The sequence below is a fragment of the Hyperolius riggenbachi genome, chromosome 1 (assembly GCF_040937935.1).
Source record: "Hyperolius riggenbachi isolate aHypRig1 chromosome 1, aHypRig1.pri, whole genome shotgun sequence".
NCBI lineage: Eukaryota > Metazoa > Chordata > Amphibia > Anura > Hyperoliidae > Hyperolius > Hyperolius riggenbachi.
The window spans coordinates 348057929-348081780 of NC_090646.1; the positions used below are offsets into that span (position 1 = coordinate 348057929).

A 23852-nucleotide genomic window follows, 5' to 3' on the forward strand; every position below is an offset into this window, starting at 1 on the left:
AAACCATGATGGTGAACAATCTTTGTCTTCAGGTCATTTGAGAGTCGTTTTGAGACCCCCATGTTGCTACTCTTCAGAGAAAATTAAGAGGAGGGAAACTTGCAATTGACCCTAGCCAGGATTCGAACCCCCCTCCCACGTCAAAGGCAGAGCCCTTAACCAGTACACTATCCAGCCACTGCTGGATTAACTATATATAAAGTGGAAATACATTGATAGCCCCCTTATTCATATAGTAAACATTCATTATTTACTGGTTATTATTGAAAAATGGCAGCAATCACAAAAACTGGCAGTTCTATAAATGTGGCAATAGTTTAAGCCGACTGCATGATTATAAATGTGTCAATCTGAAAATTTCCATTATTTCTGGAGTTTTAAATTTGTGGTTTCATTCTAGTTATTCTTTAAAGCTGATACCAGCCTATAATACAAATTCACAGAATCATCTTCTCCTGTAAAGTTATTACCTGCTCGGTCTTCTTCTTGTAAATCAATCTTCCCTGCTGAAAACCACATTTTTATCTTATACAATCTATTTTTCTCTGTGGTATCTCACTCTGGACTTTTCTGTGTCCAGATGTTGGTGCCAAAGAGTGGCTGAGCTTAAAATCCTTGGTGACCCTGCCCGTCCCCCATCCCACTTGACAGTGCTCAGTGCTCGCTGACCTGATGCTGCTCCCACCACTCCCATTCTTGAAAGCACACAAACAAGGGTAGTCATGCTCAATCTGGGGACTTATGCTGGGAATACACGGTTCGTTTTTGCCTTCGTTTAAACCTTCGTTTTGATTGTGCCTTTTGTCCTTTTCGATCCCGAAATAATCGGTCATACGGTTAATATCACCACCCACGGTTTCGTTTTTTTTTTTCGATTCTGATGGTTTCGTTTTTCCAATGATCGAAGGCTGCAAAGAAACGAAACGAAAATCCCTTTTTACAGGGACGGACTAGCATAAACGAATATATAATCGATCTGAACAGCCATCAAGCCTACCAATGGCTCGATTAGATGGATAAAGAGAGATAATATCAAACATGTTCGATCACTAGTCGTTCGTTTTTGGGGTCTATTAATCGAAACTATAATGAGATTATGACTATTTTCACATACGTTTTCAACACTCGATTCGTTTACCGAACGAATCGAAGGTTTAAACGAAGGCAAAAACGAACCGTGTATTCCCAGCATAAGACTTTAACCACTTGAGGACTCAGCCTTTACCCCTCCTTAAGGACCAGCGCTGTTTTTTCCATTCAGACCACTGCAGCTTTAATGGTTTATTGCTCGGTCATACAACCTACCACCTAAATGAATTTTGCGTCCTTTTCTTCTCACTAATACAGCTTTCTTTTGATGCTATTTGATTGCTGCTGCGAGTTTTAGTTTTTATTATATTCATAAAAAAAGACATGAATTTTGTCAAAAAAAATGACTTTTTTAACTTTCTGTGCTGACATTTTTCAAATAAAGTAAAATTTCCTATACATTTGAGCACGAAAGTTATTCTGCTACATGTCTTTGATAAAAAAAAAAACATTAAGTGTATATTTATTGGATTGGGTAAAAGTTATAGCGTTTACAAACTATGGTGCCAAAAGTGAATTTTCCCATTTTAAAGCATCTCTGATTTTTCTGACTACCTGTCATGTTTCATGAGGTGCTAAAATTCCAGGATAGTATAAATGCCCCCCAAATGACCCCATTTTGGAAAGAAGACATCCCAAAGTATTCACTGAGAGGCATGGTGAGTTCATAGAAGATTTTATTTTTTCTCACAAGTTAGCAGAAAATGACACTTTGTGACAAAAAAAAAAAAGGTTTCCATTTCTGCTAGCTTGTAACAAAAAAAATGAAATCTGCCATGGACTCAACATGCCCCTCAATGAATACCTTGAAGTGTCTATTTTTCAAAATTGGGTCATTTGTGGGGTGTTTACTGTCCTGGCATTTTGGGGGGTGCTGAATTGTAAGCACCCCTGTAAAGCCTAAAGGTAGTCATTGCACTGTGGGTCCCTTAGCGCAGTTTGGCTGCAAAAAAGTGTCACACATATGGTATCGCCATACTCGAGAAGTAGTACAATGTGTTTTGGGGTGTATTTTTACACATACCCATGCTGGGTGGGAGAAATATCTCTGTAAATGACAATTTTTTGATTTTTTTTTTTACACACAATTGTCCATTTACAGAGAGATTTCTCCCACCCAGCATGGGTATGTATAAAAATACACCCCAAAACACATTGTACTACTTCTCCTGAGTACGGCGATACCACATGTGTGGCACTTTTTGGCCCCCTAACTGCGCTAAGGGGCCCAGAGTCCAATGAGTACCTTTAGCATTTCACAGGTCATTTTGCGACATTTGGTTTCAAGACTACTCCTCACGGTTTAGGGCCGCTAAAAGCCAGGGCAGTATAGGAACCCCACAAATGACCCCATTTTAGAAAGACACCCCAAGGTACTCCATTAGGAGTATGGTGAGTTCATAGAAGATTTTACTTTTTGTCAGAAGTTAGCGGAAAATGATTTTTATTGTTTTTTTTTTTTACCAAGTGTCATTTTCCGCTAACTTGTGACAAAAAACAAAATCTTCTATGAACTCGCCATACGCCTAACGGAATACCTTGGGATGTCCTCTTTGCAAAATGGGGTCATTTGTTTGGTTCCTATACTGCCCTGGCATTTTAGGGGCCCTAAACCGCGAGGAGTAGTCTACAACCCAAATGTCTCAAAATGACCTGTGAAATCCTAAAGGTACTCATTGGACTTTGGGCCACTTAGCACACTTAGGGTGCAAAAAAGTGCCACAAATGTGGTATCGCCGTACTCAGGAGAAGTAGTACAATGTGTTTTGGGGTGTATTTTTACACATACCCATATTGGGTGGGAGAAATATCTCTGTAAATGGACAATTGTGTGTAAAGAAATCAAATTGTCATTTACAGAGATATTTCTCCCACCCAATATGGGTATGTGTAAAAATACACCCTAAAACACATTGTACTACTTCTCCTGAGTACGGCGATACCACATGTGTGGCACTTTTTTGCACCCTAACTGCGCTAAGGGGCCCAGAGTCCAATGAGTACCTTTAGCATTTCACAGGTCATTTTGAAACATTTGGTTTCAAGACTACTCCTCACGGTTTAGGGCCCCTAAAATGCCAGAGCAGTATAGGAACCCCACAAATGACCCCATTTTAGAAAGAAGACACCCCAAGGTATTCCATTAGGAGTACGGTGAGTTCATAGAAGATTTTACTTTTTGTCACAAGTTAGCGGAAAATGATTTTTATTGGTTTTTTTTACCAAGTGTCATATTCCGCTAACTTGTGACAAAAAATAAAATCTTCTATGAACTCACCATACTCCTAATGGAAGACATTGGGATGTCCTCTTTGTAAAATGGGATCATTTGTGGGGTTCCTATACTGCTCTGGCATTTAAGGGGCCCTAAACCGTGAGGCGTAGTCTTGAAACCAAATGTTTCAAAATGACCTGTGAAATGCTAAAGGTACTCATTGGACTCTGGGCCCCTTAGCGCAGTTAGGGTGCAAAAAAGTGCCACACATGTGGTATCGCCGTACTCAGAAGTAGTACAATGTGTTTTGGGGTGTATTTTTACACATACCCATATTGGGTGGGAGAAATATCTCTGTAAATGGACAATTGTGTGTAAAGAAATCAAAAAATTGTCATTTACAGAGTGATTTCTTCTACCCAGCATGGGTATGTGTAAAAATACACCCTAAAACACATTGGTCTACTTCTCCCGGGTACGGCGATAGCATGTGTGGCACTTTTTTTGCAGCCTAACTGCGCTAAGGGGCCCAATGTGCAATGACTACCTTTGGGCTTTACAGGGGTGCTCACAATTTAGCCCCCCGCCACATGACAGGACAGTTAACAAACCCCACAAATGACCCCATTTTGGAAATAAGACACCACAAAGTATTCCATGAGGGGTATGGTGAGTTTATAAAAAAAATGTATTTTTTGTCACAAGTTAGCAGAAAAGGATACTTTGTGAAAAAAAAACAAAAAACAATTTATGCTAACTTGTGACAAAAAACAAAATCTTCTATGAACTCACCATGCACCTCACGGAATACTTTGGAGTGTCCTCTTTCCAAAATGGGGTCATTTGTGGGGTCTGTCCTGGCATTTTAGGGTCTCTGCAATCATTACATGTGTGGCCAGTATTTCTTCTATACTCCTTATATTGGGCATACAGGTAGTGCATTCTGGGCTAAAAGGAAAAATGAACGGCAAACATCCCTTCATTCGCATCAATCAATGTGGATGAACAAATATCTGCCAAAAAATGTGAAAAAAAAGAAAGAGGGGAAGGCGTCCGCCTGGACATAGGAGTTGCCACCCCAAAAAATCCAAACCCACCAGCTCGTTTGCCCAGGCAAACCTGATTTATTCCTCCACATCGATCGATGTGAATGGAGAAATCATTGCTTGAGTTCTTTTTTGATACAAAGTGCTTGCCAAAGCATATGAACCCCAACACCACTCCTCGGCCCATATGCCTCGGCAAACGTATTTTTTTTACTGTGGAGGAGAAATCTCGTCCTACAGCGCTGCATGCACCGATTTTGTGTAATCTGACAGAAGCGCAATGCTTCTGTCAGGATGCATCACCAGTGCTGCAGCTGATTGGTCAGTTGGAAAAAAAGAGAGAAGGGAAAAAAAAAAAAAAAAGCAAGCAACAAAGCACTTCAAGAACATTAACTTTTTAAACTTTATTAAAAATGTTCAAACCAAACAATAACATTGGTAACCAAATGTTAACTTTTTTGCTTACCTGTTTTTTTTTGTTTTGTTTTTTTTTTACTTGCGAGCTGAGGATAAACTTCTCCTCCCCCATGGGTCAATGTGCGAAGTGCAAATCGCACAGATATGTGGCGAAGTACATTATGCATTCTGTCCCAAGTGAAAGGAGAGGTTTCTGGCAGGCCAGTGTATTTGGATCTCTCAAAACCTGATGTTTGGGTTCACACTGCATACTGGCCTATCCGGTCGGTCGAGCCCGCCGCACCGTCTCGCCCAAAATAGATCTTCAGGGAATACCACAAGAGTAGCATTCGGCCTAGTAATTAACTGCGTCGCCGTAGACTAACATGACTTCCGGGCCGACCTAAATTGCCGCAGAAGCCACGCAGTAACGTTGGCATGCACTAGCGTTAAAGAGAATCTGTATTGTTAAAATCGCACAAAAGTAAACATACCAGTGCGTTAGGGGACATCTCCTATTACCCTCGGTCACAATTTCACCGCTCCCCGCCGCATTAAAAGTAGTCAAAAACTGTTTTAAAAAGTTTGTTTATAAACAAACAAAATGGCCACCAAAACAGGAAGTAGGTTGATGTACAGCATGTCCACACATAGAAAATACATCCATACACAAGCAGGCTGTATACAGCCTTACTTCTGAATCTCAAGAGATCACTTGTGTGTGTTTACCTTCTGTCCCCAGCTTCTCTCATGCACTGAACATTACAGGCTTCCTGCAGACAGCTCTGCCTATGTCGTTAATTCCTTAGTATGTGACAGACCAGCTCCTTTCACAGCCTCCAGAGGAGGATTTTTATCCAGCTCTCTTCTATCACTGATAAGATAGCAGAGAAGCTGCTGGCTTATGTAAATAAAACACACACTGGAGTGTGCATAGAGGAACAGTTCAACACTGAAGAACTTGGCAGCCTTCCAGACACAGGCCGACAAGTCTGACAGGGGAAAGATACATTGATTTATTACAGAGATGGTTATAGTAGAAAGAGCTGCAGCAAGCCAGATCACATTAGAATAGGTTTAGGAACTTGTAGGAAGGTAGAAAAAAACGTTGTAATTTTTGTTACAGAGTCACTTTAAGTCAAACACTTCCGGCGTAGGGGGGGACCGCAAAGTGTGACTTTTGCTAGGCAATTTGCCCTAACGCATCGCACCAGTGTGAAACAGCACTGAGAGACCCTTGTGTGCCTACTGCTGTGTCTGTAGTTCCCTAGGTTCTAAAAGTGTGCCTTCTCGTGGTACCTCTCATAACACTCCCCTAGGCATAGGCCAGGCTGGTCAGGACAGCGGGGACAGTAAACGGGGGTGTCACGCCCTATTCCAGCCTTGCTGCAGACACGACATCTTTTTCTGGGGTTGCGTTGAGTTGGGGTACTGGGAATCGGGTAGGCGTAATGCCTTCCATGCAGCCGCCTAGTTGCATTTGGGGGTTGGGCTCTGGCACCTTCTGGATAGAGGAGTGCCGAAACGATCTCTTCCTGGAATTGAAGGAAAGATCCAGTTATCCCAGCCTTACTGTAGAGAACAAAGCTGTTGTACGTCGCCAATTGAATTAAATACACAGACACTTTCTTATACCAGCGTCTGGTTTTCCGGGAAATTAAATAGGGCCCTAACATCTGGTCATTGAAGTCCACCCTTCCCATGTTGGCATTATAGTTGTGGACGGCGAGGGGCTTTTCAATGACCTCTGCTGCCCGTGTAATTTGTACTGTCGTGTCTGTGTGAATGGTAGACAGAAGGTAAACATCCCTCTTGTCCTTCCATTTCACCGAGAGCAAGTCATCGGTACACAAGGCGGCCCTCTCCCCCCGTTGAAGTCTGGTGTTAACGAGCCGTTGGGGGAAGCCCCGGCGACTAGGCCGCACGGTGCCACAGCATCGGATTCCTTCTAACTTTAAGTGCTGAATGAGGGCCACCATTGTGTAAAAGTTGTCCACATAAAGATGGTACCCCATATGGAACAAGGGTGACACCAAGTCCCACACAATCTTTCCACTGCTCCCCAGGTAGTAAGGACATCTGACCGGCTCCAATTTTGAGTCTTTTCCCTCATAGACCCTAAAACGATATGTATAGCCTGTGGCCCTATCACAGAGCTTATACAGTTTCACCCCATACCGGGCGCTCTTGCTTGGGATGTACTGTTTGATGCCAAGGCGCCCGGTAAAATGTACGAGGGACTCGTCTACACAGATGTTCTGTTCAGGGGTATAAGCATCTGCAAATGTGGATGACAGGTGGTCTATGAGGGGCCGAATTTTGTGGAGCCGGGCATAAGCTGGGTGGTCTCTTGCATGACAGGTGTCGTTGTCATTGAAATGCAGGAAGCGCAGGATGATCTCAAATCGCGTCCTGGACATGGCAGCAGAGAACACGGGCATGTTATGTATTGGGCGTGTAGACCAATAAGAGCGCAATACATTTTTTTTTGTAATACCCATGTTGAGGAGAAGGCCCCAAAAAAATGTACGTTCGGAAACTTGGAGTGGTTTCCACCGAAAAGTCTGGGCGTGGCAGCTTTTCGGATAGGCGGTTATAAATTGTGTGGCATAACGGTTGGTCTCAGCCACAATTAAGTCAAGGAGATCCTGGGTGAGGAATAGTTCAAAAAAGTCTAGGGCCGATCCTAGTTCAACTGTCTCCACCTGGACTCCATACTGGGCGGTGAAAGGGGGCAGTACGGTGCGGCGGGATCAGGGGAATGCCAATCAGGGTTTGCCAGCACCTCTGGAAAACGAATGGGAGTACGGGCCCTTCTACTTGGTGGCTGCGAATCGGGTCTTAATGCACGTACCACCTAACCAGTTTCTACTACCAGGCTGGTGTTCGCCACTTCACCAGGGTCTTCTATGGTAGTACTGGTGTTGATAGGTCCAGGAGATGCTGCGCTGCTGGTGCATGCCTCACCAAGAAAAATCAGATCAGCGCCAACATCACTCTGCTGCCCTTGAGACTGATCTTCCGCCACCTGCAGTCCAGTGACATGGGGTGTGGTACGCCTGGCTCTACCCGGGACCTCAACCTCGTCATCGGAACTATCGGTCAGAGAGCCACTGCTGTCTACAGGATCGTCGAATAAGTCGACCCAATCATCCTCATCCGACTGGTCCATGTACCTGTAGATGTCTTCATTGGAAAACCTCTTTTTTGCCGTAGTGGCCTGCTAAATTTAGGAGGTATTTCTCTGAGACTACCCAGGAAAAAGAGCACCTACCTAGCGAAAGGGAGTACTTGAGAGGTAGAAAGCTGTGAGCACTGAGTTGTGATAAAAAAAAAAAATCAAAACTGCTGTTTACAGTGCCACAGCTAGTGTACAGTGTTTTTTGCAGTGATCAGAAAAAATAAATTTCTGTCACTGCGGTGGGGCGGGCTGAACGCAGTGCAGGCGAACGATCAGGTCTGATTGGACAAACACTGCATTTTTTTTTGTGGATCCTAGTGACCCTAATATAGATCTGACTGTGATCACTAATGATCACTTACAGATACTATACAGTACCAATGCTGATTAGCGACAGTGATGACGCTAATTAGTGACTGTGGTGCAGTGGGCTGAGCACTAACTGACATTAACAACCCTTTTGCCTAGCTAACTGGCCTAACTGTTACCACTAGTGATACTAAAAAAGTGACAGTTTTCACTGATCACTGTTTTTAGATCACTAGGATAGTGACGGTGAGGGGGGGTTGGGGATCAGAGAGCAATCACAAATAATCAAAAACAATCACGAGGCAATTACAACACAATTACAGCAATCTGCGCAATCAAAGCCAATCAAGGAGCAATTGAATCCAATAACACGACAATCAAAAACCAATTACGTGACGATCGAAGCCAATCACACGACAATCGATGCTAATCACAGGGCAATTGAGACAATCGAGACACAGGGCAAAACAGCCAATCAGAGGGCAATTGGCACAAATAAAACCAATCACGGGCAATTGAAGCCAATCACACGACAATCGATGCCAATCACTGTGCAATTGAGACAATTGTAGCCAAACAAAGCACAATCAAGCCTTACAGACAGGAGATAAGATACACAATGGCAGGGGGGAGAATATACGCAAGCAATGCACTAGGAAGGTGTGGGGAGGATCTGAAGGGGTGGGGGGTGATCAGATACTCCTAAGGGGTAGTTGGGGGTCTAATCTGATGGATAGGAGTGACGGGGTGATAGATGGGTTATTGACGGGTGATAAGTGGGTTTTTACAGGGAAAAACAGATGTAAACAATGGACTGCTGATGTGATCGGGAGGGGGGGGGGGGTCTCGGGGGGGATCTGAAAGGGTGGGTGGTTGATCAGAAGTCCCTAAGGGGCAATTGTGGGTCTGATCTGATGTGGGGCAGTGGCAGGTGGTGACAAGGGATGATTGACAGGTGACTGACAGCTGATCAGTGGGCTATTAGGGGGAGATAGAGAGATGCAGTATACAGGGGGGGGAGGGGGGGGAGATCTGAAGGGGTGGGGGGTGATCAGATAACCCTAAGGGGTAGTTAGGGGTCTGATCTGATTGATAGGAGTGACAGGTGGTGACAGGGATTGATTGATGGGTGATATGGGGGGTGGTTGGCTGCAAACTATGGTCTGCAGCGCTGTACAGGGGGGGGTCTGATGGGTGCTGCGGGTGATCGGGGGGGGGGGGAGGGGGGGTCTGTGGGGCTCCTAACGTGTGCGGTGTGTGACTCGCTATGCCTGCTCTCCTCGCCGGTGGTCGATCGCTAAGTGTGACCACCAGCGGGGAGGCAGGCAGTATAATACAGTTTGTTAGGTAAACAATACGTTTTTATAGGCTGTTTTGAAAAGTTGCAACCCGCTGGCGCTGTGGATTGGCCGGCGGGTTGTAGGCACAGGGGGGCGGCACCACGTGACACAGCGATCGCAGGGCTGGAGCCGTGCGATCGCTGATTAATTAGCTGGAACCTGGTGACGCAGATCTGCGTCGCTGGTCCTCCAGCTGCCACTTTGCCGCCGCACGGTATGAGCGTGCGGTCGGCAAGTGGTTAATAGAAAGCAATATTAAATAGCTCATGAACCTGGGGAAAAGGTGGTCAAATGGGATAACAATAGCTATAAGCTTAACATAAATTTGTAATATCAATGTTCCTATGCATCATGCCAACAATATTAAATATAGTGTACAAAAGAATGAGGATTGGCTATTGGGTGCATAAGAAAATACAAACAGCTTTATTAAGTATCAAATCTAAAAATCACTGACACATCATACAAATACTAAATACTCTCAAGATAAAAATATGTATATAGCTCAATTCCCCCAGGCATCGCCTTAATGAGTGGAAAAACTGATTGAGGCTGCAGTCCTCAAAAAATACCAATACAGGAGTCCCCTTCAAAGAGGTAAGGATCCAAATGTCCATGGAACAGGGGCCATGCAGATGGATCAAGAATCCCCAATCGTTGATATACTGACAGATTGAGTTCCAAAAACAAAATGGACCAAAATTTCAACGTGCAGGGTGGTATATGGTCATGGGTTTTATAATGAGCCAAATAATGTAATTTCAGCAGTTTCCAAACATGAACTAAGAATGCGCAGTAGGAAAGATTGCATCAGACCAGTGCATAGCTTCAAACTTGTCAAGCGTAGATATGAATAGCAGCAATGAGCAGGTAGCAAGCCAGGTTACAGTTCACATAATGGCTACAGTGCAATGCTGAGGTGTCCCCCAATCGCAGGGACAATGAAGACAGGACAAAGCTTGATAAGTAGCATAGCGTCTGGAGAGTAGATGGCATAAGCAGAAAAGCGCAACAGTTCAAGCAAAAGCAACGATGCTGGTGATGGCAGCAACAGACCCTTTAGGCATCTGTGGAGAGACATCCAATAGTTACCATCCTGTGAAAAGAGTCCATGTCATCCATGGGGGGTACAGGGGCTCCAAGGTTGATGCCAAGGCGATGCCAGGGAGAGCTAAAAGCTGTCAGGTATGCCTGACATGTTTCGCCGCCTCTCGCGGCCTTTTCAAAGGCTGACAGCAGGTATATGTAAGATAAACGCCGTAATGGCGTATTTGAGCAAATCCCGCGCGTCCAAGTTCCGCCCAGCCACGCCTCCGTGATCGCCCGCATCCAGCTGCGTGCATCCAGTGCGCAGGCGGACAGACGTCAAGTCACGCACCCCGACAAGCAGGGGACGTGTAGACGTGCGTTCGCTGAGGCGCACGTGCGTCCCACCAAGTCCTCCAGGAAGCGCCGAGCGCCCCATCACAGGACAGTGGAGGCGAGACAACGCCCGGAGGCAGGACAGAGGCGGGGGAGGGGGCGGAACATGTAGGACAGCGCGGACAAGTACAAAGTTTCTCTTAAATACCAGAACTATGGCATGTGCTAAACACAAAGCCTGACAAGGTACCTTGGCATCACTTTATGCAGCTCCTCTCTCCTCTTTTTGATGTTTAATATGGTTGCACGATATGGGCTTTGATCCTTATTGATCCTATGCCATATCTTTAGTGCCTCCAGTTTTGTATTTATCCCTGCTATGGGAGTATATTTGTGCTTATGGTTAATATTATATACGTGGCATGTCAGGCTTTGTGTTTAGCACATGCCATAGTTCTGGTATTTAAGAGAAACTTTGTACTTGTCCGCGCTGTCCTACATGTTCCGCCCCCTCCCCCGCCTCTGTCCTGCCTCCGGGCGTTGTCTCGCCTCCACTGTCCTGTGATGGGGCGCTCGGCGCTTCCTGGAGGACTTGGTGGGACGCACGTGCGCCTCAGCGGACGCACGTCTACACGTCCCCTGCTTGTCGGGGTGCGTGACTTGACGTCTGTCCGCCTGCGCACTGGATGCACGCAGCTGGATGCGGGCGATCACGGAGGCGTGGCTGGGCGGAACTTGGACGCGCGGGATTTGCTCAAATACGCCATTACGGCGTTTATCTTACATATGCCTGCTGTCAGCCTTTGAAAAGGCCGCGAGAGGCGGCGAAACATGTCAGGCATACCTGACAGCTTTTAGCTCTCCCTGGCATCGCCTTGGCATCAACCTTGGAGCCCCTGTACCCCCCATGGATGACATGGACTCTTTTCACAGGATGGTAACTATTGGATGTCTCTCCACAGATGCCTAAAGGGTCTGTTGCTGCCATCACCAGCATCGTTGCTTTTGCTTGAACTGTTGCGCTTTTCTGCTTATGCCATCTACTCTCCAGACGCTATGCTACTTATCAAGCTTTGTCCTGTCTTCATTGTCCCTGCGATTGGGGGACACCTCAGCATTGCACTGTAGCCATTATGTGAACTGTAACCTGGCTTGCTACCTGCTCATTGCTGCTATTCATATCTACGCTTGACAAGTTTGAAGCTATGCACTGGTCTGATGCAATCTTTCCTACTGCGCATTCTTAGTTCATGTTTGGAAACTGCTGCAATTACATTATTTGGCTCATTATAAAACCCATGACCATATACCACCCTGCACGTTGAAATTTTGGTCCATTTTGTTTTTGGAACTCAATCTGTCAGTATATCAACGATTGGGGATTCTTGATCCATCTGCATGGCCCCTGTTCCATGGACATTTGGATCTTTACCTCTTTGAAGGGGACTCCTGTATTGGTATTTTTTGAGGACTGCAGCCTCAATCAGTTTTTCCACTCATTAAGGCGATGCCTGGGGGAATTGAGCTATATACATATTTTTATCTTGAGAGTATTTAGTATTTGTATGATGTGTCAGTGATTTTTAGATTTGATACTTAATAAAGCTGTTTGTATTTTCTTATGCACCCAATAGCCAATCCTCATTCTTTTGTTCACTATAGTTAATAGAAAGCAGATGCTAAAGGGAGAAGTCAAATTACATGTAAACGATCATTAACCCTCTGCACTCAACCCACTTGCAGCAAGCTAAGGGTTTATTCTATTGCAAAACTTTAGGCTCTTAACTTCCAAACTGGACAGCAGCATTTTGTACTGGACAAATTAATTAGCTATAGGTTCCCAACAAAGAAATACTCCTTACACTATTACACTAGCCATAAAAGCAGCCACACACTTCATGCTCTTGAACCTTCTATTCAGGTTTTCACTTTAACCAGCTCCCGATCAGCGGGGGGAACGTGACTCTCTGGGAACCGCCTAACGCCAATTGGCGTCAAAGTGCAGTGGGCGGAATTAGCAGGGAACGCATGCTCGCGCTTGCATTCCCAGCGCGTAAACACAGCTGGGATCTGTGACCAGCCTGCCAGCTGCAATTGGAGCTTGCAGGCTGTCTAAAGAAAAAAACAATTGTACAGTGCTGCGATCTAGTGCAGTGCTGTACAGGGGACAGCCTAGTCACTTAACTGTCCCTCCCAATGGCTCACAACCTGATCTCATACATGGGTTGTTGCCTATATATGGGTTGTGTAGTGTATGTATGTAGTCTAGGGCCAATTTGAGGGGGGTTTATTTAAAAGAAACTGGAATTTTTATTTAAAAATAAATAGATTTTAATTACAGTAATAAAAAAATCGCAGCATTTAGAGACCACCAAAAGGAGGCTCTATTAGTGGCAAGAAAAGGAGGTAAAATTCATTTGGGTGCTAAGTTGTATGACTGAGCAAAACATTGTTAGTGGCAAAGTGCTGAATTGTAAAAAAAAAATCACCTGGTCACTAGGGGGTATAAACCACTGGTCCTCAAGTAGTTAAAGGGAACACCTGCATGCACTTACATTGCTAATTTCTCCAGGGGGTGACAAACTGCACTACTCACACCATGAAATAAATGGGCTGACATAGGGGCAAGAGCATGTTTTGAGAGCAAAGATGTTAATGACTGAATGTTTGTACATTCTTGAATTTAGCAAACAGTCATTTAAAGATGCATTGGGAGAAGAGGGGTGCTGTAAAGGCTCCCCGAAAGAATGTCTATAAGGGGTAGCAGCAGGAAGTAACAGTAAGGGTACATTTCCACTTGAGCGGCGCGATTTGCTCGCGGAAACCGCGTCAACGAATCTGCATGCGGTTGCGGATTCGTTGACGTTTCCATGCGAATTTTCACGCGGAATCGCCCGCGGTTTTAACGTCGCGATTTTAACCATGTCAATGCTGGCGAGCATTGACATGGGTTTTTAGATGAAATCGCATGCAGAAACGCCGGGAAAACCGCAAGACTAAAGAGCTTGCGGTTTTCCTATTTAGTTACATTACCGACTATTCGCGTGCGGGTGTGCGGCGTGCGAATTCTGACGGCTCTGCTGTGCAGATTTTTTCTGCATAGCGAGCCGCACAGAATTCCTGACAAGTGGAAACGGCGCCATCCACTTGTATTGGTTGAGCGAATCTGCATGCAGGAAACGCATGCAGATTCGCTCGAGTGGAAACAAGCCCTCAGGCACACTGCATGCGTTACTGATTCCGATTTTTAATTGGTTTTTACATCTGATTCTGATTTTTAATCGTTATTGCATGCTGCGTTTTTTCCTCCGTTTTTCTGTTGATTGCATTCAGGGAAAATCGGAGTAGCAAAACGGATTTGCAGTGTGCAGGGAGCCTTAGGCTGCTTGAAGTATGCCTGAACTGATGTAAAATCTATTAAATAAAGCCCATGATGGGATAGATTACCTATTTAGGAGTGTCCTGGCTGTGCATGTTGCCATTGGGGTTTCCCATCCCTGGGCTTCATTGCTCCCGAGCCACACAAAAAGTTCCTCCGAGCAATACAGCGCTATTGTGAAGTGTGCAAGAATGAGGTTCAAGCTGTAGCTGCGCAGAACACTCGTAAACAAGCACTTGCTTTCTCTGTGCTCACATGGCTAGGATCTTGCGCCTGCGCAGTTCTGATTCACGCAAGGTTGCTAGGGGGAGCTTCCTGGTTTTCATATTTGATTGGAGGATTCGGCAGCAAGCAGTGCTAGGAAACTTGTATGAAAGTTATCTAGCCCATGCTATTTAGCTTTTGTCTGTTAATTTTCTTACAGTCTCAGTTCTTGGCAACAAAAAAAAGAACTGGAAAATTGTATTATTTAGTACAGTATAAGGTAAGAGCTAGAATGGGCAAGAACAGGCACAATTAAAGTTCTCTACATCAAGTCTAAGGCTTGTCAATGCAATGCAAAAAAATATTTTCCAAACGCTTAGATTCCTACTGGTATAGCCAGTTTGATAGAAATGTTTACTGTGTTTTTCCACAGGTGCGCACACGGTCAGTGGGGGAGTGTGTTCAATTCTACTACAGTTGGAAAAAGTCTGAGCGATATGAGAATTTCACTCATTGTCGAATGGGGAGGAGAAAACAGTTGATGAATTCAGCATCATTGTAAGTGTTATTGCAATGACTCTATGCAGTCATACCAGAAATTACATCAGTCTTCCGCTTCGAATGGTTTTGTGCATGATGATGATGGGTGTGCATTCTTGAGAAGTAGAAATTTTTGTATGTTTGTTATATTTATGCATAGCAAAAACTGTGTACAACTTATACTGATAGCCCTTTTTTAGTTTTGGACAAGTAGATTCGCATAGCCTTTACCACAATTCCTGTGTTGCTATAAGTGACATCTCCCCTGTAATTAGAAAACAGACTCCAATGTATATTTTTGGGTCCCAAAACTAAAAATCAAGTAACTACTATGCTTGTTCTTCCAGTGCTGCAGACTAATGGCCTCATAGCGGTGCCATGTATATCCATGTGCCCCAGAAATTACTGATATTTCTTCACTGCAGCATTTGGTTGATAAGGCACAGAGTAGTTCTGTATGACCAGAAATTATTTATGGGGCAAGCTATACTCCTGTTGTAGGTGGAAAGAGGGGGATAATGTCAGTCTTTAAAGCGCACTGAGCATCATTTTTGTACTTTTTAAAAAACAAACCTCCCCTTAAGGGAGGTTCATAATAGTGTGTCCCGCAGGCGGAACACCATTTCTTACCTACAGGAGACTGATCCTCTGGCACGTGGCCCGTTTGGGATCCTCCATGGAGCCCGGCCACAGCTTCTGTGGGCATTTGTAATTCCTGGCAAGGGTTAGATGCCAGGAGATACAAGTAATTTTCTTGTCATTATTTGACTTTAAGACAATATTCCAGAAAAAAAGTGCCCCTTGCATCACCCACTTTGGCAAAGGACATTTGCAGCTAATCTTGAAAAAAATGTTCTTTCTTTTTTTACTTGTATGGAGCTCTTCAGTCACATGAACCCCATCCTCTCCCAGAGGAGGCTGCAGCTTTTCCTTCATCGCTCTCCAGCAGTCTGGTTGTTTGGATTATGTTCACCTCCATAAGCCAGCAGTTAAGGAATTATTTGTCACACCACTGCACCAGTTGAGTTGCAGTCCATGCCTTGCCCCCTTTCCAGAAAGCACTATTGAAGTTCAGTGAGTGTTACAACGTCACAGGAAAAATCCTCTTCCCCCAACCCTGTACGCGTGTGTGGGAGGGGGGTTAAGAGGACAGTATTTTAATGCAGGATTAAAGGAAGATATGTAAATATTTCAAGGACTGACTCTATTACTGAACTCGTTTGTGTTTATTGTTAGTGTAGAATTAATGTTCTTGTTTCTCAGAGATTATGAGGGTGATGTGCCAAATTCAGAGTGTCGAATTGAATTACGTGGATCTCTTTCAACTAAAGAGGTTGGAGGTAGGTCCGTTTCTTAAATAATTGCATACATATAAATTGTAAGACCTTTGCTTATTTTTAAATGTAATGAAAATGTATACTATGAGTAGGTACACACCTGTCCCCTGCAGAACCGTTTTTGGAAACAATTTTTTTTTCTCTCCATTTTGAGAGAAAATGCTTTTTTTGCAGGGACGTTTCCAGTCCGTGGAAATGTCCCCAGCCGTGGGGGGGGGGCCATGCTGGAGGGGACAGCAAGCAGGAAGGGGGGCACGTCCCCCCCCCCCCCCCACCTTACCTGTATCCCCCCTTCCCAGCTCCCCCTCCAGCTAGTTTCTGGTTAAAATACTTTAAAGATCAATGTTATAAAGCAAGTGGTGAGCGGGGAACTTACTTCCTTGCGTTCCACCGCTCGCCGCGTCACTTCCTGTAATGCCGCCCTCTATACTTCATTGGGTGGCATACAGGAAGTGACACAGCGAGCGGTGGAGCGCAAGGAAGTGAGTAAGTTCGCCGCTTGCTTTATAACATTGATTTTTAAAGTATTTTTAAGCAGAAACTAGCTGGAGGGGGAGTAGGGAAGGGGGACCCCCCCTCTACACCGTCTGCTGCAACCCCCTGTCCTGACTGCTACCTCCTCCAGCATGGTGGCCCCCTCCCCACCCACAGGCAGGGCTGGGACACAGAAAATGGTTCCGTTGCTGTCTTCAAAATGTCCTGTGTAGAAGGGGATAAGTTTTCCTATTGCCGGCCTTTACCCCTGTGTGTATCAGGATCCATATGCGGTCCGTGAAAATGCAGCAGATTCGGACCTTCCGTTCAGGTTTTGAAGACGGGTCCCCGCAAGCGCAGACTGATCCATTTTTGGTTTGGGTAAAGACTGCTGCTGTTTTTAACATTGCTATCCGTGGCTCCAATTTTCATCATGTTTTAAAAACGGAGCCACAAATACGTTCCTGGACGTAGTGTGAACCTCCTCTTAGGAAAAGGAGTTTGAAGGCATGGTGTGGCCTATGCAAACCGTGGCTTCCTTCTCTTTCCTATTTTCCTTCTTTCTCCTTTACTTGTTTATTGCAGTCACATTTTAAAAATGCAGGATTTGTCTGGCTACTGTGTGGAAATGTTGGTTTCATCCTTGAGTCATACACCAGGAATAAGCATGCAGATAGTTGGACACAGGATGTGCATATTCATTGTGGGTTGTGGATTCAGAAAGTACTTGGCAGCACAGTATTAGTGCAGCCAGTAAGGAAGCATTTTCTAAGTAGAGTAAGCAGTGGTGCCTACCATTTCAGCTTTCCTTACTTACATTTTATGGTATAATGCAGATGCAGAGTAGAAGCAGAGCACATGCAGCAATATTGTCGTACTGTATGTTACAGAAGTGATAGAAAGGTTAAACATTGCCTCCCTCCCTTCTTCTATTCGTTTTGTAGTTTTTTTCGATCCTACGTACTCTTCTAGGTTGGACATAGAGGGTGTGGTACCAATGGAGTCCAAGGACCTTCCAAAGGAGACAAAAGAGACAGGGACACCAGGAGCCCCCGATAGTGTAGCACGTTGAGGGTATGGGACACTCAACAACGGTTTGTGCAGAATACTCACAACAATAGGTTGCAAGGCCAGCAACCACAGTGTAACGGCTGGTGAAGAAAGCCCGTCCTCATTTGTGTTCTTTAGTCTTAGTCAATGTAGGTCGCTCTCCAGGAAAATAAAAAGGTCTGTAAGGGCTCCAAGAAACCAACATACACGGCCAACACCCCGAGCTGGAGGGGTTTGGTGTGGGATATTACTGGGAGGGAGGGAGGAGGCGCCCAAGATGTGATGTGTGGAAGGGATTATGTCAGCTGGATAAAATATGTTTTACTGAGCTGACATTATCCCTTCCACATATCACATCTTGGGCGCCTCCTCCCTCCCAGTAATTATAGTTTGGACGTCACTGTTCCAATGCCATGACGACAAATAAAAACCTATACGCTGCAATTATGTGATCCTATGCTAAATAAAAATGTCATGCCCATTCAAAATACAGTTCATATGATTCAAGTTTAAAGCACACCTGAAGTGAGAGGAATATGAAGGCTGACATATTTATTTCCTTTTTAACAATGCAAATTGCCTGTCTGTCCTGTTGATCAACTGCCTCTGATACTCTTAGCCATAGACCCAGAACAAGCATGCCGATCAAGTGCTCTAACTGAAGTCTGACTAGATTAGCTCCATGCTTATTTCAGGTGTGTGGTTCAGACACTACTGCATCCAAATAGATCAGCAGGGAACTAGGATTGTTTAGAAGGAAAATAATATGACAGCCGTTGTATGCCTTTCACTTCCGGTTTCCTTTAAACATCTGAAGTGGAACTTGAGTCATCTTTTATTACATTACACAGATGAAAAATTGATGTTGGCACTGGTGTAACAATAGCACCTCGAGACTATGGGAGCCTTTTCCTTTTTCCTGCCAGTGTGCAGAGTAGTGCGGGGAGTGCACCTGGTTCAAGCCACCCTTGGTCTTCTCTTCCTCCTGGCAGCAACACACTCTGTACTACAACCGTCCAGTTCCCAATGCATGTCATGTGATCAGGAGCCAGAGTATGGCAGCGTAGAGCAAGTGTCTGATGGTAAGAAGAGAAGGCCCAGTGCAGCATAGACCACATACAGTACATTCTGTGCTACCACCTTCCAGTTCCCATTGCATGTCATTCAATCAGGAGCCAGAAGATGGCAGCATAGCTCAAGTGTCTGATGGTAAGAAGAGATGACCCAGTGCAGCAGAGACCACATAAATATATTACGGCTTTTCTTGCGATACTCTGCACTGCAGGGTGGCGAATGGATTAACTGGGCATATTACGTGTGATTGGGGATATTTTGATTTTGTTAGGGAGGTTATTGCACCCTTTATTTTGCCATCGGTTGTCTTAACCACTTGAGGACCCACCCTTTACCCCCCCCTTAAGGACCAGCGCTGTTTTAGCTGATCTGTGCTGGGGTGGGCTCTGCAGCCCCCAGCACAGATCAGCGTGCAGGCAGAGCGACCAGATCGCCCCCCTTTTTTCCCCACTAGGGGGATGATGTGCTGGGGGGGTCTGATCGCTCCTGCCTGCCGGGTGTTGCGGGGGGGGGGCACCTCAAAGCCCCCCTCCGCGGCGAAATCCTCTCCTACCTGCCCCCCCCCCCTGGAGATCCGGGCTGCACAGGACGCTATCCGTCCTGTGCAGCCAGTGACAGGCTGTCTCCTGTCACATGGCGGCGATCCCCGGCCGCTGATTGGCCAGGGATCGCCGATCTGCCTTACGGCGCTGCTGCGCAGCAGCGCCGTACAATGTAAACAAAGCGGATTATTTCCGCTTGTGTTTACATTTAGCCTGCGAGCCGCCATCGGCGGCCCGCAGGCTATTCACGGAGCCCCCCGCCGTGAATTGACAGGAAGCAGCCGCTCGCACGAGCGGCTGCTTCCTGATTAATCAGCCTGCAGCTGGCGACGCAATACTGCGTCGCTGGTCCTGCAGCTGCCACTTTGCCGATGCACGGTATAAGCGTGCGGTCGGCAAGTGGTTAATTATGGAGATTTTCCCAAGTCATGCTCTGAACAGTATCCCTACACATACATGGATTTTTATCTTTTATGTTAAATTACTATTCTCCCTCCGATTTGTAGTAACTCAGATGGAGAAGTAATCCAGGGTCTGGCGATCGCTGGCACCCAAATTACACTGCTGCGCTGCCATAGACGTAATATTATGTCTATGGTGGTGCCCAGGTCAGCCACAGCGTGGGGAAAATTACCTTATTTGGTATCCCTGCAGCCTGTCCAGTCCAACTCTAAACATTTTCCAAAAAGTGTGCGTGTTTAGGCTGTGGTTTTCTTTTGTTTGTTGTTAAATCCTAGATCCTTTGTAAATGTGTGCTTTGTCTGAAATCAGTGTTGTTTATCCTCTCTACTGTTATTCCGTCAGGAGTTGCTTAGTGTAGTAATAATGGGTTATATCTATATACACGCATATGTACAGTATTTGAGATGCATGTTTCTCTTATTTACTGTCTGTACTACTGTATTTGTTCCACTCACTTTCTCTTTTTCTCACATGGTTGCACCATGAAAGTAGAAGGCTCTAAGAAGAGATGCTCTGAAGACAGTACCTGCTCTTGCAATAAGCATCAGTTTCCATGCAGACTTCATAGTTCCCCTTCTCCTAACCAGGATGATGACCAGTCCCGTGCCACCCACAGTGAACAAATCAGCCTTGATCCTCACCAGTCAAGACTGCCCTCATTACCTGATGTGAGAAAGCAAGACCATCCTTTAGAAGATTTCAGCAGGACTGACTTATCTCTTCCAAGCTTCCTGTCAAGACCATCATTTTTTTGCACTTGATCCTTTCTCACGTTAAATAACTTTACTACGTATATATTGATTGAATGTTACCTTGGACTGCTTATTATGTCTACTATATCAGAAGAAACCTCTTACTATTTTTTCTTTCTCTACCAACTGTTGGGTTATACATTCTCAGATGTTTTACCTCAGGGAAACCTAACAATCAGCCACAGGCAACCTAAAACTTTTATAACTATTTGTGTTTATTAAATTACATGTTTTGAATGAATTTAGTTTATACAGTGTCTCCTTTGTGATGGTTTTTTTCTTATACTCAAACATTTTTTTAATTAGCACAAGCTTTATATGCAATGCTCTTTACACTGTGCAATATAGTTGAATATGCTCTTTATACTTGACTGATATGTTTCCAAGTTCCATTGGGCAGATCATGTTTGAAAGTTCAGTGTTATGCTGCAAGGGCTTGTTTTGTTGAATTCACAATGATAAACAGAGAGAAGATATTTTGAAGCAGGTTTAACTGGAGCCGGAAGCTTTAGCACCTAGACCTGCTAGATCTAGGATTTTAATCAAAATAGAATGGAAATGTCACATTATAAACTGCCTGAGGGGTCTGACATCCCTCAACATGCTTTAATATGCTGAAAATCCAAGTTGCCCAGAGCAATGCAGCGCACATAAAATTACCTGGCTTTCCTCCTCCTAGCAGCATAGCTCTGAACTCAAACATTCTAACATTTGATATTTTCTACCGCCCTCATATCAATACAGTGAAAACAAAACAAGTAATGGCTGACAATCGTGATTTCCATTCATCCCTATCGAAATACCCCAAATAAAGGCCTAATCCAATAAATGTAACTATCAATATATTATGAAAAGAATTCTCATGTAACTTTGCATGCATGTATGCATGTTGAATTAGTTTGGCTCTGTAATATTAACAAGTTGACACAAATACATAACAAATAAATTAATATATTAAAAAAAAATAGCCTGCAGCAACGATCAGAGCCCACCAACAGAAAGTTCTGTTGGTAGGCAGCAAAGGGGGGGGGGGGGGATTCTGTTGTGTACTCTATTGCATGACTCTACGGCGAGCTCAGAGCACTTAATTGTAAAAAATAGACTGGTCACTAGGGGGGTGTAAGCCTGGTGGTTAAATCCATTAAGTAATTATTAAATCCAAATGGGATGACATTTTTTTGTGATCCTGTTGTATAGCGTTCTGACCAATTTTACCACCATCAAACAAAAATATGATGGCTAACAGACTATGCACAGATTGTATAGGTAATCTCAAGTCTCGGTACTTCCTTTTGATGTTCAATGTATATAAGCTGTGCCTTCTAACATCTTGTCAACATACTGAAATTGAGTGTGAAGAAGGCTTATTAGCTGAAAGCTTACTTTTTTTTTTTTTTTTTTGTCTCTTATACTGGGAGTACACCATGAGTTTTTTCAACAGATAAATGGCTTGATAGATAATTTCCAAAAGGTCCAATCTGATTTTGATCATTTTTCTGAGCGATTTTTTTCATTCGATAGAAGTGAATAGAAATCGAGCAGAAAAACAATCGGAAAATCGATCGGCCAGTAAATCGGCCGCCTACGTTCCCATTCATTGATCTCCTGGTTAACGGGGGGCGGCACGGGAGAGTACAGCAGCAGCCTCCTGAACGTGACAATCACGTCCAGGCGCCTTAAATGGTTAAAGTGATTGAACCCGCAGGGGCTCAGGGCAGGACGAGTAGCAGACATAAGTTTGTAGCACTCGCTATGCTACTCTGATAAGGTATGCTATTTGGCTGTAAATTAACCCCTATAACTATGGTAGGGATTAGATTGTGAGCTCCTCTGAGGATAGTCAGGGACATGACTATGTACTCTGTAAAGTGCTGCAGAAGATGTCAGTACTATATAAACATAAGAATAATATGGTACAACATTAGACCATGACTATGGTAGGATTAGATTGTGAGCTCTAAGGGACAGTCAGAGATATGACTATGTACTCTGTAAAGTGCTGCAGAAGATGTCAGTGCTATATAAATACATAATAAGGTAGGACTTTAGACTATGACCAGGCACGTGCAGAGGGGGGGGGGATGCTCAGACACCCCCCTCTTTTATATTATCAATAAAGAGGCCCCTTTTGGCTGCTGGGAAGCCTTGCCCACAAGTCACAGGAAGCTCTGCCCCCATGTGGGAAAGTGAAGAGATGGCACATTAATATGCAGGGAGCTCTGATTGGCTGCTGCTGAGAACTGACACTGACAGCAGCTTCTGTGAGTGTGAGTGTGAGCGAGTGAGAGCAGCCCCATAGACTCCTCTCTACTGCTAGTTAGTCAGAGCAGGAAGAAGACAAAACTGCGGTTCAGCAGTCTCCCTACCCTCCTCCTCCTCTCCCTGCAGTAGAGACTTCTAGGGTGTGCAGATCAGGTTCTGCCTCTATATGACAGCAGAGAGAGCTGTGATCAGCTCATCAGCTTGTGTGCCTGTGTGTGGCTCCGCCTCCCTCCTCGTGTTATTGGTGCACAGCTTGGAAACTTTAAGCTGTGTCCAGCACTGCCTGTATGTGTGTCTATCATCTCTGCTCCCAAAATCTTCAGTGCAGGCTGCAGTCTGATGTTCCATTGCCAGGACTAGATTAGAGATGGGCCGAACCTCCGATTTTCGGTTCGCGAACCTACCACGAAACTTAGGTTCGCGCGAAGTTTCGCGAACCGCAATAGACTTCAATGGAGAGGCGAACTTTGAAATTTAAAAAAAAATATGCTGGCCAGAAAAATGATGGAAAAGATGTTTCAAGCAGTCTAATACTTGGACAGAGACATGGTTGAGTGGGGTAAACGTCAAAAGTCTCAATAAAAAAACCTAGATTTGTTTCAAACCACTGTTTTAAGGTCAGAATTCACATTGAATGTTGAATTGCAGGCCTCCCTTCCTCCGGAGGAGGAGGAGGATCTTGTCTTCCAGGGATTTGTAGGATGTCAAAATCACGCTCACATACATTGGCCAGGAATCGAACCCAGGTCAACTGCTTGGAGGGCAGCTATGCTCACCACTATACTACCAACACTACATGCTGAAGCCAGCCTAGCTGGCCTGGGAAGGATGAAAAGCT

General features: G+C 44.7%; 1 protein-coding gene across 5 annotated transcripts in view; it reads left to right on the top strand.

Annotated features, from left to right (window-relative positions):
* MIER2 (MIER family member 2) overlaps nt 1-20993 on the top strand; it is an 89099-nt gene extending 68106 nt beyond the window's left edge. For 4 of the 5 annotated variants that reach the window (XM_068271250.1, XM_068271253.1, XM_068271251.1 and 1 more), the window contains exons 10-12: nt 14955-15079; nt 16325-16401; nt 20490-20993. In XM_068271250.1, the coding sequence (XP_068127351.1) occupies nt 14955-15079; nt 16325-16401; nt 20490-20761 (474 nt within the window). In that variant the 3' untranslated portion in view covers nt 20762-20993. The remainder of the gene's footprint in view (nt 1-14954; nt 15080-16324; nt 16402-20489) is intronic. The other variant, XM_068271254.1, reaches the window with a different exon arrangement.
* Nucleotides 20994-23852: the final 2859 nt, after the last annotated feature.